At 36.6% G+C, this 15,778-nt stretch overlaps 1 protein-coding gene across 1 annotated transcript; it reads left to right on the forward strand.

The window, feature by feature from the left end:
* Window positions 1-5,987: 5,987 nt before the first annotated feature.
* Window positions 5,988-12,273, forward strand: LOC146732655 (histone-lysine N-methyltransferase set-1-like). The gene is made up of 3 exons (XM_085491878.1): window positions 5,988-6,053; window positions 8,385-8,587; window positions 12,060-12,273. Exons 1-3 carry the CDS (start codon window positions 5,988-5,990, stop codon window positions 12,271-12,273), a joined length of 483 nt encoding a protein of 160 aa, XP_085348004.1.
* The last annotated feature ends 3,505 nt before the right edge of the window (window positions 12,274-15,778 follow it).

Here is a 15,778-nt window from a genome sequence, read left to right on the forward strand (position 1 = left end):
AGTGATTATGTAAAAATATGACTCCATAAAACACTCAATGATGAACAGTGTAACGTCCATTATTACTCAATCAACCAACGTCAAGCCACATATTGCTATGCTCTTATTTTTATCAACCAACACCATTTCACGCAAGATGGAGTAGCATATTTCAGATACGGATAAATGATAATTTATTCAACACTTTAACAATACAACATAGTTTTTAAATCTGTTAGATGAAAAATACAAATCAGGGAAAATAACTCTAATGACAATTATACATAGGGGCTATAAATCTTACAGTATACAACTTTTTTTACCATAACCACACTAGAAATTAAATTGGTATAGAATAATTTAACATTAATGCACTAAATCTGTAATAATAAATAATAATAATTAATTCTTTCATTCTGTCCAAATTGGCCATTTGTCGCGGGGCAAAGACGTTTGTTTAGATAGAATTGTGAAATCGAATTGATGGCCTGCATAATGAAGCTCCGCCATTTTCAAATGTTGCTCATGTTCATGTTTCAATTCAATACATGTTGATGGATTTGAATGTTTTTTTTTTAGCTTTAATCTTATCACATGTTTGACAAGTATCAAGGGACGGTAATTTGAACGCCAGATTAAATTGTTGTTTGACAATGTGCCAGAAGCTAGAATATGCCAGAGTAGGTTTGTTTCGGAGATTTTGACGTGAATTGAATTCGCGGTGAAGCTTTGACAAACTTTGCTGTGGGGAAAGATAGGGCCTTGAACTTTTACTTCTACAGTAATGAGAATGTTCAAGTTTGTATCTCATCACGTGTTTAATTACGTCGTTCTTCATTGACGGTGTCAGTTTTCGTCTGATGTGTCCAGGTCTATCGGAAATTAAACCAACAGATGCCCTGTTTCGTAATATTGTTTTAATTTGCATGGCATTGATTCCAAATGCACGAAGAAATGCTATTTTACATACTCTGAGTTTAAATAAATCAACTGATAGCAAATGGTACCTCACGGATAAACGTGTGTCCAGTTCTTCAATAGTCATAAGTCCATACAATATCAGACTTTGTTCATTGTAATTTGCTTTATCAAAATTACGTCTTATGCTACTTACTACATCTCTGCCGCCTAGTTTTCTCAAACAATGTGCATTGCATTCACAACTTAACGAGATCGTTTCTATGTGCGTATATGGCCTATCTACTCTATCTATCTACTAGGTTGTTGTCGCCGAAAACAAATGTTACGTGATTTAGTACAGCGATTTTTCCGATGTCTTTGTCTTTCCGCACTTTGACCTGATGTGCTGACCTTCAGCCATGGGTTGACATACGACCAAGTATACCACACTCTAGCATGATTATCCTGGGTACTAGTATTAGCTTTATCCATATTTATAGTTGAGTTCAGCAATCCAAAAATTCACACTATAAATTGCCCCGTTCTATGAAAATAAAAACATCAAATACAAGTCAGTGTGTATGTTACGTTTTGCTTGATTGTTTTTCTTAGGTCGTGTAATCTAGTCCTTGTCATTTTGATTGCCAGTATCCTCAACTGGCAAGGCATCATACCATGTTTGTCCTCGAGGCGACAAATAAGATCCAACTAAGCTGCGTACACCATTCCAAACTTTTCGACTTAAGGATATTCGACCGTCATACAGTGGCATAAGTTCACATTTTTCTAACCCAATTCTTTGTTTTTTTTTATCAAAATCCATAACGATCGGTTCCTCTTTAGGATTATGGGTCTTCCGCAGCCATGGCAATCCTGCGTGACAATACGTTTTAACTTCATTTGTAATTCTGTCCACTCGTTCCCCAATTCCAAAATTAAAATGATGGACTTCATGTCAGTATAATACATTTTTTCATTGTTCACGTCATGGTACCGTGTCGTATATTTATTTTTTAAATAGTCGGAATAGTTTTTAAAGTCTTCAAAAGTCATGACTTTCGCTTCAATTCTGTCGTTTATTGAAGAATCCTCGACGATTTTTATCCAATCTTCAAGTGTTTCCACAGCCTGGATGTTGTTACTGTGTCTGTCAATTAGTGCAAACAATCTATCGCATGAAGAGTATGAATGACCAGCGACTAATGTTTTGAAATCCACTCTTTCGAAAACGCCAGTAGCAACTAAATTGTCCAAGTACCACAACATGGTATGGTTCTTAGTTTCACTCCGACAATTATCACTCCAGAACACAGCATTTCGAGACGTAACAGACTTATCATTGATATAATGTTGAAGACAAGATAAAACTTCGTTCGGACCTTTCGAACCTTCAGTTTCCGGCCATAAATATGCAGTTAACATATCAGTCCTCCCATTAAATATTCCAAACAGTCTCACCTGTAGTTTACTCTTGTAGTACCAGTCCTGTGAATTGACCTTTGGCAGTGGCAAAGCTTTTTGAAACTCAAGATGTAAAACTAAGCAGTCATCAGTAGTAGAAAAATGTTGCATGACGCCAATCCAGCGGGTGTTGAAGTGAGTAAAAAGTAACACGCTACATAAATTGACTTCATTCGTTTACATGTATATGCTATGCTATGAATATTCCAACCTGCGTTCACCTCCATATATGGAGGTGCAATGCCCAATGTTTTCCAAACATGGAACGTGACGACTTAAACCTTACTTGGAAGAGGTATTCAAAGTTCTACCTCAATAAACCGACGTCACAAACACTTACTTCATGGTCAACTGATGGGTGATGATAATGAAAAACATGTGTAGAGTTGGGAATAAATTGGGTCAAATTGCAATTCCCAATTGAGACATTATATGTGAAACGAGAGAAATGTTGTGAAGTCCTGCAAATCTGAAATAAACATTACTTTAAACTTACTGTCATTACGCATGCTTAGAATAGTCAGAACAATGACGCATTAAATTGAATAAAAATATGTATTACAAGATATATGGGTAACAGTGCAATTATGCTTCTTTTTATTTTTTATATTCTCAATGTCCCCTCTGCATAGTTTTTGTTCAAATTGATGATATTGCAAACTAAACACATTGTGACTATGAAAATCATGGAATAACAGATGTACATGCATCTCACTTTGACACTGAAGTTGCGAATATGAAGACGCAACACGTCGTCGACTCGAAATCACGCATAAAACTAGCCACCCATTCATATGTAATCTGTGGTCCGTGCCTCCGTGTCCGTAAGAAATTACAGACGCTTCCAATGACGCACACTTCTAAACCAAAACATTGATACATGAATACCCACTTTTAAACAAAAAAAACGTTAAATGACACCCCAGTCGGGCATACCCGCAATGGAAGTATGGGAGTAGCCCCCCCCCCCCCGGTATACTAGTATTCATGATGGTGGGCGATTTAGCAAGTCTGAAAAACGTTGCCTAGTATATCGTGACAACGAGAACATTTTTTTTTCAAAATCACACAGAAATCGTGAAGTTTTTTTTCTGAAATATTGCTTCAACCCGACTCGACTGACCACTTATTAAGCTTTCGAATAGTTGCGGGTGTCAAAAAAACACTCACAACCACACGTTTTATTCAGTAAATCTATGTATTTACGTGATGTATGTTTGTTGTTTTAATGTATTTTTTTGTGTCTCATATTCATTCTAGGTTGGCAATTGCTTATGGATAAAACGTCTTCAAAGTTTGCAAAGATATGTGCTCAGAAAAGACGCAAACATTTGGAACAACGTCATATATTAGTCATCATTGCACATCGCTGCATACACTGTCATAGATACTATTTCATCATGTTTTTAATATTCGTGGATTGAATGAATATTGTGAATGACAAGCTTAGCAAGCAACGCAAATTGTACTTATCAGCCTAATTATTATCATTATGATTAAGGTTAATATGTTTATTTATATAATTTATTTATTTAATTTCATAATAAACGTTAATACAGTTACAGTACTAATATAATCCATGTTATGGCAATATAATATCAATGATTTATAATACGAGGGCATTTAACTGGTGTGATATGCGAAATATATAAATATATAATTTTATTTTAATTAATTACAGATTAAAATTTATGAGTGGTGATTTGAATCCGTGTTGGCAAATTGATGGATCCATCATGAAGGTCTGCAAATTGTGTAATTCGTGCGTTTTGCATTTTTAAATATGCTGTGAATGCGTTCATCTATTCTTTGCAAGCGCACTAGCGAACTGCGTTACTTGGCGGCATTGACATTCGATGAACGCGTGTGGATTGTGGTTTTCATTTAATGTCACATGTCATATATATATCTAACATGCGTACTGAAATCTATTGATTATTTTAGTGATAATTATTTTTCTACTCTCATCATTGAAAAATCTTCAGCTTCTAACGCAAACAGGATAATGAGGACACGCAATACTTTTATTCAAAAAACATGTCTTTCGCGATAAATTTTTTAACCGACTTTCTAAAATTAAATGTTCAGATCTTATACATCTTCTTATATTGCAGATATGTGAACACTCTAATGCGTTCGTCAGAACACCCGCATTAAACGCGATCACCAGCTGATGAACATAAATACTGATTCTTTTTCCATTAATTCCACGAACACTAACAACTCCGTAACCAGATTTGTTGACTTCGCCCGTCCACAGTAAGCATGGTCCACTACGCTCCTGGCGTAAACCCAAAACACTACGGATCCTTTCAGTTTCCGATCTCGACATGTGATCCAAAAATCCAGCCATGATAGAGGTCAGTTGACTTCTGAATCACCCAAGGCAGCGTGCTAGCACGCGGTCAGAGAAACGCTACGGTTTTACAATGTTTTGTTAAAATGTTTCTATTTCTATCATTTCTTTCTCAGTCGTCATTTCAATGTCAGAATGTTGAACACATGACTAGTACAATAAATAAATACATTTTACAAACGAATGTGTCAAAAACATCTATATATCATTTCAGCGTGTTTAAAGTTTTGTGTCTACAAACCGATAACTAATTGGCATATAAGATTGTGCCTCTACTATGGTCATTATTTTGTTTTAATTACTCATAATCTATTCGTTTCGTAGCAAATACGATCACTGCTTTTAAACATCAAATGAGTCTCCCATTGCAGTCGGTGTGTTAAGGGTTATATTGGAGTAGGGATGCAACGTACAACGAGACACATGCGACAGTATGATACTGAGGCGGCAATTTCGGAGTTCTGTCATGAATTTGTTTTCGCGTATCTGTTGACCGACTTAATTAACTGATTATTAGCGAATTGCTGTGTTATGTCTGTCATCGTGTAGGCCTATTTGAAGTTTTGGACGGAACTTGGCTCAGTGATTTGGAACTAATTACGAGATAATCGTCGCCATTCTGACAGTTTATATTCATAGTTATTAATGTAGTGAACGATTAATCAAAAGATATGACGTATTCAGTACTTAGTTTGATTGGCTTTATGATTGAAGTTTACGCCTTAGAGTCTTTTTACTGCTTTGTAATTGGTTAGAGTTTTGAAAATGAATAAAGAGAGTTTGAGTTGGTCTTGGCGAATACTCCACGATAGACGCAGTCGAGTCCAGTCGAGAGTCCGAGAGAGTATTGGGGCGAGCCTTGACGCAGTCCAGTCTTGGGCGAGTCTTGGTTCAGCCTTGTGAGAGTCTTGGGGACTTTTCCCCAGGGCGCTGTGTCTTACAGAGTGCTCGACAGACCGACTAAGACGAGAGCTGAAACGTATTTCGTTGTGTGTGCCTTATTTGACTGTAAAGTTAAAGTGACATTCCCGATCCCGTACCTCAAGGGGACGAGATAGAGAGACGAGACGAGATTCCCCCCTGACAAGTGTGGAGAACCCCAGAGAAAAGAGATTTCCCCCTGATACGTGAGTGGAGATCCCGGGCAGGTGATTTACACACATTGACATCCTGAGAAGAGAAGTGAAATGGCGAAGGTGTGTCTTTCTTGCGAACCGAACTAACCAGCTCCATGGCAGAGACGACTCGGAAACCGCGCTTGACGACTAACACCGTTAACAGTATGGCACCGATGAACGACGCTGAAGAGATGAAAACTTCTGAACCCCCTTATGAAGGACCAGTATCGTATAGGACTGTATAATTAAGAATTGAGCGACATTAAAGACAAGAAGAAGATGAAAGAACGACCCGGACTAACGCGACAAGAGAAGAGACGCTTATAGACTTTGACTTTAGCTATCTGTGTATTGCTTAGAGAACCGCTCGTTGGACACTGTAACTGACACTGTGTAACTCAAGGACGTTGAACTCTTTTCACAATCCTAACCCTATTGTTCAGTAATGTAATGTATTGCTTGCTTTTCCTATCGTTTTTTCTTACCGTTTCTTTTAGTGATGTCGAATTGTATGTATGTAAGCGCCCAGATCTTTGTTTTGAACTGATATTTAGTGACGTGCGAGGTCCTTTACAACGATTTAAGCGCGTTTCAGTAGACAAGTATTTGCAACACAGTGTTATGAGTTTTGTGATGCTTTATGGAGTTTTTATGAGTTTATGAGTACGGATTATGATGGAGAAAGTAATGCCCCAATGAGTTTTTCAGAGTTTTGAGATTTGTCGAGTACAGAAATATCGACGTTTTAAGAGTTGTTTTTGTTTACGTGTTGTTCCGGAATACTTCTGACGCTTTTTGAGTTGATAGCACCTTTGTAACGTTTTTTAATGTCTTTTTGAGATGAGAGTTTGGTGCGCTTATATACGTATTGTTTGATATCGCAAGTTTTTTCATGATTGACAGGTTTATATGTAACTTAGTAGTTTCTATCGTTTTGCCTTTTCCGTCTTTTTGCCAGAGGAGTAATGTATTATGATAGCTTTGTCTTTGCATTCTGTTTCCACGCCGTATGACTTTTGTTTTGATTAACGACTTTTGAGTTCAGTTGAAGTTTATAAGCGTATATGAAAGGAGTTTGATTAATAGCTTTTTATTCATTGTTTATTAGTTACCGCTTTGCAATGCTTTAACCGAGAGACGCATCCCTGGTAATCACGTGATCATGCTGTCGACTGCAGCGATTGGCTGATCGCTTGGTTACACCGCCACGCTTTAGTTTTTTGACCTTTTGATGTAGAGTTTGTAACCTTAGTAACGAGAGACAGTGCAGCGAAGGGTTACCTCAGCGAACCGTTTTGAGAAAAGTGAGTCGATTGGTAGCCTTTCCCTTGTTTTTTGATTTATAACCGTTGATATTTGAGACTTTATAACCATTGTATTTAGACTTTATAATCATTGTACTTAATTAGTGTGTTTTACTCTTTTTGATTTATACCTTTTATTATTAGTATTGTATTTAACCCTATGACGATGAGTGGCTGACGGTATCTTTGATTTATGAACGTGCAATGCCGAGAGGCATATCTCAGTTTGGGTGAAGGGATGTGTCATGAATTTGTTTTCGCGTATCTGTTGACCGACTTAATTAACTGATTATTAGCGAATTGCTGTGTTATGTCTGTCATCGTGTAGGCCTATTTGAAGTTTTGGACGGAACTTGGCTCAGTGATTTGGAACTAATTACGAGATAATCGTCGCCATTCTGACAGTTTATATTCATAGTTATTAATGTAGTGAACGATTAATCAAAAGATATGACGTATTCAGTACTTAGTTTGATTGGCTTTATGATTGAAGTTTACGCCTTAGAGTCTTTTTACTGCTTTGTAATTGGTTAGAGTTTTGAAAATGAATAAAGAGAGTTTGAGTTGGTCTTGGCGAATACTCCACGATAGACGCAGTCGAGTCCAGTCGAGAGTCCGAGAGAGTCTTGGGGCGAGCCTTGACGCAGTCCAGTCTTGGGCGAGTCTTGGTTCAGCCTTGTGAGAGTCTTGGGGACTTTTCCCCAGGGCGCTGTGTCTTACAGAGTGCTCGACAGACCGACTAAGACGAGAGCTGAAACGTATTTCGTTGTGTGTGCCTTATTTGACTGTAAAGTTAAAGTGACATTCCCGATCCCGTACCTCAAGGGGACGAGATAGAGAGACGAGACGAGATTCCCCCCTGACAAGTGTGGAGAACCCCAGAGAAAAGAGATTTCCCCCTGATAGTTCATTAAGATCGACCCAAAAGATCGTGATGTGCCAATCAAAGTGATTATAATTGTATTTATTCAAATATCTTACAATGTTGTTGTATTTTAGAATATTAGTTGCGTTTGCGAACAGCTCCTTAGCACGGGCTAAAAGGACAAACACGTTAGCCCACACTAAGTAACGCTAAGTGCGAGTTAAATTTGATTCGTTTTAAAGATCTGGGAAATACATTATTCTCGAGAAAAAAAATACCTGACGATGAGACAATATGTACTTTCTGAATTTGCGTTGGTATTGTTTTATAACAGTAGAACTAACATTTAGTACTGTACTGCATAATCATAGTTAACAGTGCTTTTTTAATTATAATTACAGGTGCACACAGTTCGTGATTACAGGGATGCTGGCAAATGTGCATTTCTTTCAAGAAATGTCCAAAAAAACGAAATTATTTGCCAGTATCGTGGACGTTTTATTACCGAAGAGGAATCCATCAAAAGAGAATGCCTGTATTCACATAACAACATGCCACCTCGTATGTATCATGGCTTTCATTCAGTTGAGAAGAAGCCCTACGTGTAATAAAACGATGAATGATGATGTCGTCTACAGTCGTCGCTTAGCACCATGAAATTCGACATGGGACTCATAGCGACGTAAAGAACGCGTGTAAATATGGCAGTAGGAAACAACTGTTAGTCAGTGGTTTCAATTCTCAATAAATAATTGAAATAATAAGTTTTTAAAGTTTAGTCGTACATATTCATTACAGACTGACAATGTAATTATCATGTAAATTGTAGTGAATATAAGCACAAGCGAGTTTTATTTTGGTTACACGGTTAGATCCAATCTCCCAGGCAGAGTTCTATTCCACGGATATATCCTTGCCACCACGCGAACTTATGTTCGTCGTTGATTGGTCGATGCGTCAGAGTGGTACTTCTTTCAAAGACGCTCACCAAAACATTGTCATGCAAGTGTTCGATTTTCGAACTCAACGAATGTGTACGCGTTGTTTGCAGATTTTGGCTGTTTTCAAAGTTAGAAGCTTCTTTTTATTTATTTCTGTTACACAAACGGTGTGACAGTAAGACGATTTACTCGTCAATAATACGAAGTGCTTTCGATAGTTTGTAGTTCTTCGCCTCGCGATCCACTGGGCTGTCAGCTTGATGAACCGAGTAACACCTTAGTAACAGTTATTCCGTGATGAAATGATTTTCTTTTGAAAATTATAAGTATTTAACCGTTTTCAGTATGTTTACGAAAAAAATCATTATCAGCTATCGATAAAATATTTTAAAACTTGTTTTTCAGTAGGAATAAAGAAACACTAGAGACCTTTAATAACAAAAATACGCGAATGATACGCGTAGTAAAAGTCTTGTGGCGTTTCACAACAAAATGGCGGTGTGTGGTGGCAGAGCAATCTCCTTCCCAGAGGCCTTTGCGCTTTACGCAATAGTGCCTCTGCCACAGGCAGCCTTCAATTTTGTGGTCAATCACCTCACTGCGCACGGCCATTTTCCTGTAGCTGTTACATCTGAAAACGTACTACAAAAAGTGGAAAAAAACGTATGTGACATCCGAACTATTTATTAATGTCAGACTTCAGTAAAAACGTAAATACGAACCATTTTATCGCGGACTATGTTTTGCGAGGTAATGTTATAGTGGTGAAATGGTTATAGTGGTGAAATGGCGCACGTGATACACTGAAATTTAGAGGAAAGAAACGTTCTGTTAACGAATATAGTTGGAAAAGAAACATTAAAGACTAATTTCACTGAAAGGGGTTTCCTAACATTTCCGTTCATCTTGTATTCTGGTGAATATTTCAATACTATTTCTGGCTTGAACGGGTTCGATTTTCCGCGTCTAACAGTCATAGAACACAAAGGTTCTAGTAAATTTATAAAGTTATTTATTTATTGTACATTATAATGCTTTGGCATCTAGGAAATTATTGCAGTTTTCTAAAGCAAGTCTTGTATATTTTGTTCTAATCACTAAACATTTTATTCGGATTCAGGGCGTGAAACGTCTTATTAAAGTGATTAAAGTAACTTTCGCATAACTTTGTTAACCGCCAAGGTCTTGTAGTTCGAACATACTCGAATATGCAAATGAGTTCTATGCAAATCTTCTTTGTGCAGTGATGATAAGTAACGCGTATCGAACTGTGCGGAGTTCGGTGTCAGAGATACTTTCGGTGATCAAACCGCAAGGAACTCTGGAAAGGAGAATGGGTTAGATCGTATCAAATCGTGTCGCGCTCTGCTAACGTTCCAAAACTCGGCGAGCGTTCGTGCTTTTGGTCGCTCGTGATTTCAACATTCCATACAAGGGGGTTAGGCAAAAGTGTTGGATATATTCTGCTTTGAAAGATTTAAAAAATAATATTCGTATTAAATATACACACAAACTACACACTACGCCATTATATCTATATTTAATTTTCTTACCTATTTGACACGTATTAAATAAATGGGGAAAGTCGTAAGTCACAATTCTCGGGGCGGACATCCGGGCTTTTTCACCGGTGAAAACAAAAGCCGAAAACTCTCAGAAAACGGTACTTTGTGTGTGTAACGCATATTAATTTTATTGTTCAGGATTACTTCAAAGTTGGGTTCCTGTTGTTTTCTCGAATTTTAACCGGCTCTTCGCTCGGCGTTTCTCAAGTGGCGCGCGTAGAGCCCTTAGAAATACGTGGCACAGTGGTGCGCGTCTTAGCAACGCAGAACGTCTTGTGACGTATGCCCCCGAGGATAGCAAGTGAGTACACGATAGTTGAAAACGTTGTTTAACAGCGCCGCGTGCGCGTCCGTGTTCCGATATAAATGAGAAATACTGCTAAACTATGAACTAGACGGGTATGACACAGCGCATTCCATTTTCGGACACATCGCGTACCAGACTTCTCGTTCGCGAACATTATTTGTGGTGTTCAAGTGCCAAATAACCACATCATCATTATTTTAGTGTAAAATGGTAGGCACATTTTATGTGGTGGTTTTGAAAAATCTTTATGAATACAGAAATAACAACATTATTCATGTCCATATTGAAAATGTTGCTTGATCGAGCCTACTGTTTGAGTTATTACACCCTGACGCTGGCTGTACAAATATTGTTCAAAATCACCCGGGAAGTTGATTGTTAACAACGCGTCACTAGCTGCAGTAGTGCGAGAGTGTGTCGTTGTCTTAATTCCGTTTAGCTCATTTCGCCCGTCATCGAACTAACTTTAACTATGCACAGAACGGTAGCTACGCATCTAGTGACAGCGATGCATCACGAGTGACCGCACAACAGCGATTATTAAAGTTTCCGCATTTCACAGCAAACATTCGATATTGAGACCAGATTGCTGAGTTATGTTTTTTAATGATTGAATATAGTGTGTACCTGCTTTTATAAAAGGCAGACATGGATGTGTCATACCCCGTCTCAATCTACCTGGCAGAGTTTTATTTTACTTTCGGTGATCTAACCGCAAGGAACTCTGGGAAGGAGAATGACCCCTTCTATTGTTGACGCTGCAGGTCGGCGTCCATCTACACCGTCTGTTTTTTCCTTCAAGTTTTAGTGTATCACGTGCTCCATTTTATTACAATAAAAGTACCTTGCAAAACATAGTCCGCGATAAATTGGTTCGTATTTACGTTTTTTACTGAAGTCTGGCATTAATAAAATTATAGTTCGGATGTCACATACGTTTTTCCCCACTTTTTTTTAGTACGTTTTCAGATGTAACAACTACAGGAAAATGGCCGAAACATGTAATATGTGTTTTATTTATTGAGGTATACAAGGAGTCTCTTATCCTGAAACAAAACAAAACAATGAAAGAGTGAAATTATTTGTGGTTCCAGAAGTTCCTATTCTAAACTATGTATCGAATTTGTGTGAAAGTGGAGGCATGCATAAATCTTGTGAATAATAGTGTACTTGTGATTTCATCCACGCGGATGTACAGTGACGCTATATGGAAATGATTTTTTTTTAATCATTTGCTCACCGCAGATTTTTTTTACTATCCAGACTCGACGGCTATGATTGCGATGGAACAAACTGGGCAGGATTTATAAATCATTCTATTCACAACGACAATATAAAGAAGTACATTTACAGAAAGACCGAAGAACCGACTCTTATATTTTTAGCAAAGATGAATCTACCTGCGGGAGTGGAGCTATTGCACAATTACGGGGAGAGTTCAGCGGAATTTCTGCTTTCGTCGCAGACATTCCCTTAAGAATGATATGCACCTTTCGTGGCACTTATTGTTTTTTTTCAATGTTTGTTAGTTACGTCAAACAATGATTTCATGCAGTGAACTTGACTTGTAAATCAATACCCTTTGTTGAAAACACCGCGCCTCTCTCCCAAGTTGCGTATGCTTGAAAATCGGAATTTATGAAAAACAGAAGAATATCAAATGTATTTGTTTGACCAAAACGCAAAATATATACGGAACCCGAGGCCAATCTTGTCTTGATGAATAACTATAGTACTAGTAACTTCGGAATTATATATTTCATGATTAACAATATCTTTAGATCGACCGTCATATCTAGCTTTTTGTCATTTATAAGTGTCATTAAAAAGGTGCATCACATCCTTAATTTGTCCACTAACGGGGAATATTCATTCTGGTTCTATCTGTCCGTTCATTTTTTGGCAATGAACTTTCTTCCTGTCATCAAAGATGATTCAGCGAATGTTCACATTACTGATTGTCCCGTCCGTTGTTTTACCGTTCGCCCGGCGTCCACCCGTCGTCAATTACTTTTTACAGGCTTTTTGAAAACCAGTAGCCTGAATGCTTTGATGTTGGTATATTAGTATCTAGGGTGGTTTTCTCGCAGATTTCTTTATATCTCAAATTTTGTATCTTTGGTTCTAATAGGTTATTTTTTGTGGACAAAACTTATATTTTCGACGTTTTTTTTATCTGACCGCTGCTGACTTTTTTTCAAATTCGGTATATATCTTGCATGGTTCAAGTTGTTCTCGTTCAGATTCTTCATTTTGTGTTTATATCTTTAATTTTGTAATTTTGGTATATATTTTAGCTAATTATTTTAGATTTGTTGATTTTATGGCACTATCTTTTTTTTATTTTTGATATGTGCGTACTATGTATCAGACTTGTCTATTTCGTGTTAATAACGTATTTCCGCTCCTTTAGTGAATATTTTGTAATTGCCGGTGATGACATGTAAACTACCATCTGATATCTAATCCTGTGTTACTATTTTAATTTTTTAACAGAAATGGAACTAATCCAGCTATACCACCAGAATTGTCAGCTTCCAAGTTGAGCCACGTGACCATCTCTACCGGATAACAGACACACTATTCAATCATTTTCACTGTTCTAGTTTATTCGCTTCTCATTTACAGTAATTTGTTTAGTATTGAATGGTGTCACCTGCCACCCTCCCCTTAAACACACATTTGCATTGCGACGGGTACAGGTTTCCAGAAACTTTTCTCCTCATGTAGGAGTTTTTATCTCTGGTTTTTCTGGGCGGCAATGTGTGCTAAGAATGTAATTATATTTGTCATTTGTTTCTTTTGAACCACTTTTAACTAAATTAAATTAAATTAAATTAAATTAAATTAAATTAAATTAAATTAAATTAAATTAAATTAAATTAAATTAAATTAAATTAAATTAAATTAAATTTAATTTAATTTAATTTAATCCGAATTTAATCCGAATTTAATCCGAATTTAATTTAATCCGAATTTAATTACCCTATTGATTTGTATATACTTCAACAGACAGTAAAACATACAGCAATAATATTTGATGACAGATTTTCATGATTACAGCAGTCTGGAATGTTTGTATAAAGTATAATCATGAACTAAAAATAACCGTACACCATCTGTTTGCAATAAATTGTACATGTTTATCAGTATCCGGCCTATAATCTATATTTTCGAGAAATTTGTTCTTAAATTTTTGCAAATGGCTCTCATTTTGTCAGTATTAGATCATGTGAAAATTAGTCCGTCCAAGGTGGAAATATTTAGCCAAATTTCTGGTCACGGTGACTGGTGAAATTATTTATATTGAAAAACCTGGGTTTTGAAAAGTCATGGAAAATAATATCATACTTCAACAATGTGTTCTAATGTGCAATTAAAATGGATCACGAGAAACAGAGAAAAAATATAATCACGTACATTCTAAAGGGGCATTTTTTTTTCTTATACTGGTAACTCACTTGTAACAATATGTTTTAATGTGTAAATAAATCATTTAATTTGATATTTTAAAATTTTTTGAGAAGCATGTAATATCTACCTGTATGTATGATGAGTATATGTATAATGAAATCTGTGGTCGCTACATGACTGAGTGGTCAGGCACAATCTAACAGCGGAGTCGTTTTGGTTAGGGTTTCTTATTTTAAAATTGTGATTGTGCTTGGGGACTTAATGAAAAATGAACGAGTCAACAACGACTGCACAATATACCATAATTGAAAATTAAATTGCTGTCGGCATGGGGAATACATTTGAATACAATACTTGCCAACAATGCCTAAAACTGTGATAAATGGTAAACGTCCAACTAGTCACAGAGCTTTAGGTGTTGTCCTCAGAAATATCTTGAAAATGTATATAGAAAAACAACATTTATATTATATGCCCCGCTCACCGTGATCGAGATTTCCGCTGTTTCAAGCTAAGTTGTCACAAGAGAGCCTGAAATGTATCTATTTCCGAATTGGTCACTGTCTTCGCTTGATTTTGTATGTGCCACTGGTACAAAATGTTTGATAAAAGGTCAACAAAAACATTCCCATCTTATAAATATTTATTAAAATAATGAGCGCATTGACGTCTTGTGAAAACGTTCCAATGCCATTTAATCTGCTGATATAAGTATAAACTTCTCGTTTTAGTTTTAAATTTATAGAAATTGAAGAGAATGTTTTTTTTGTACTGAGGGTAATTTTATTTTAATAGCGCCACGTCTAGTTAAAAAGAAGGAATAATATCAAATGCCGCTGGTGGCGCACTTCAAAAAAAACGGCCATTGTTATTCTATGAACAGGCAAAGATATCGACGTGTGTTTCAGTTTTTCAGGAAACTTTCAAGGTAACATTGAATATATGTTGAATGTATAGATATTGTGTAGCATATCAAGTGACGTCAATGCTATTTTTATTAGACACTGATGCAAATTGTAATCTAAAAATCAACTTCAAACAGTACATATGATTGTGAACAGATGCTGTGTGATCTCCAAAAAGAGGATTCCGTGTGATTATTGTGTGTGCAACAAAGGTTGTGACCACGTTATTTTTTCGGTCCGGGTCCCATGGAGATAATTTTGGAGTAAATATTGAGGTATATACCCCATGTTGCGCCATTACATAACTAACCGGCCAAACTCGGATTTTAATTTACCGTGTGTTTTTGTTGAAGAAGTATTGGGGTATGGGGCTTATACTGTGAAATAAGTTATAAGTCATGCCATAGTATGTTTACAGGTGAGTGAATTGTATACCTTCTCTAATTAAAGCATAACTAGATACTCACTGCTTGTAATTGTAATGAATTAATTTTAATATTTTATTTTAATTTCAGAACTAAAGCAAATTCAATAACTGAGACGTATATCGTACATGTATTCACTACGCCTAGGCTACCAAATCTATAGGAACAAGTTATAAGTCATGCCACAGTATATGTTTACAGGTGAGTGAATTGTAAACCTTCTCTAATTATAGCATAA

This window comes from Saccoglossus kowalevskii, chromosome 17 (genome assembly GCF_978046115.1).
Source record: "Saccoglossus kowalevskii chromosome 17, keSacKowa6.1, whole genome shotgun sequence".
In the NCBI taxonomy this organism is placed as follows: domain Eukaryota; kingdom Metazoa; phylum Hemichordata; class Enteropneusta; family Harrimaniidae; genus Saccoglossus; species Saccoglossus kowalevskii.

Bases quoted from the DNA above. Each gene is read 5' to 3' on its own strand.
- LOC146732655 (XM_085491878.1), top strand. From the start codon at position 5,988: ATGAACGACGCTGAAGAGATGAAAACTTCTGAACCCCCTTATGAAGGA. The intron at 6,054-8,384 runs GTATAATTAAGA...TTATAATTACAG, and splicing joins GACCAGTATCGTATAGGACT to GTGCACACAGTTCGTGATTA. The intron at 8,588-12,059 runs GTAATAAAACGA...TTTACTATCCAG, and splicing joins GTTGAGAAGAAGCCCTACGT to ACTCGACGGCTATGATTGCG.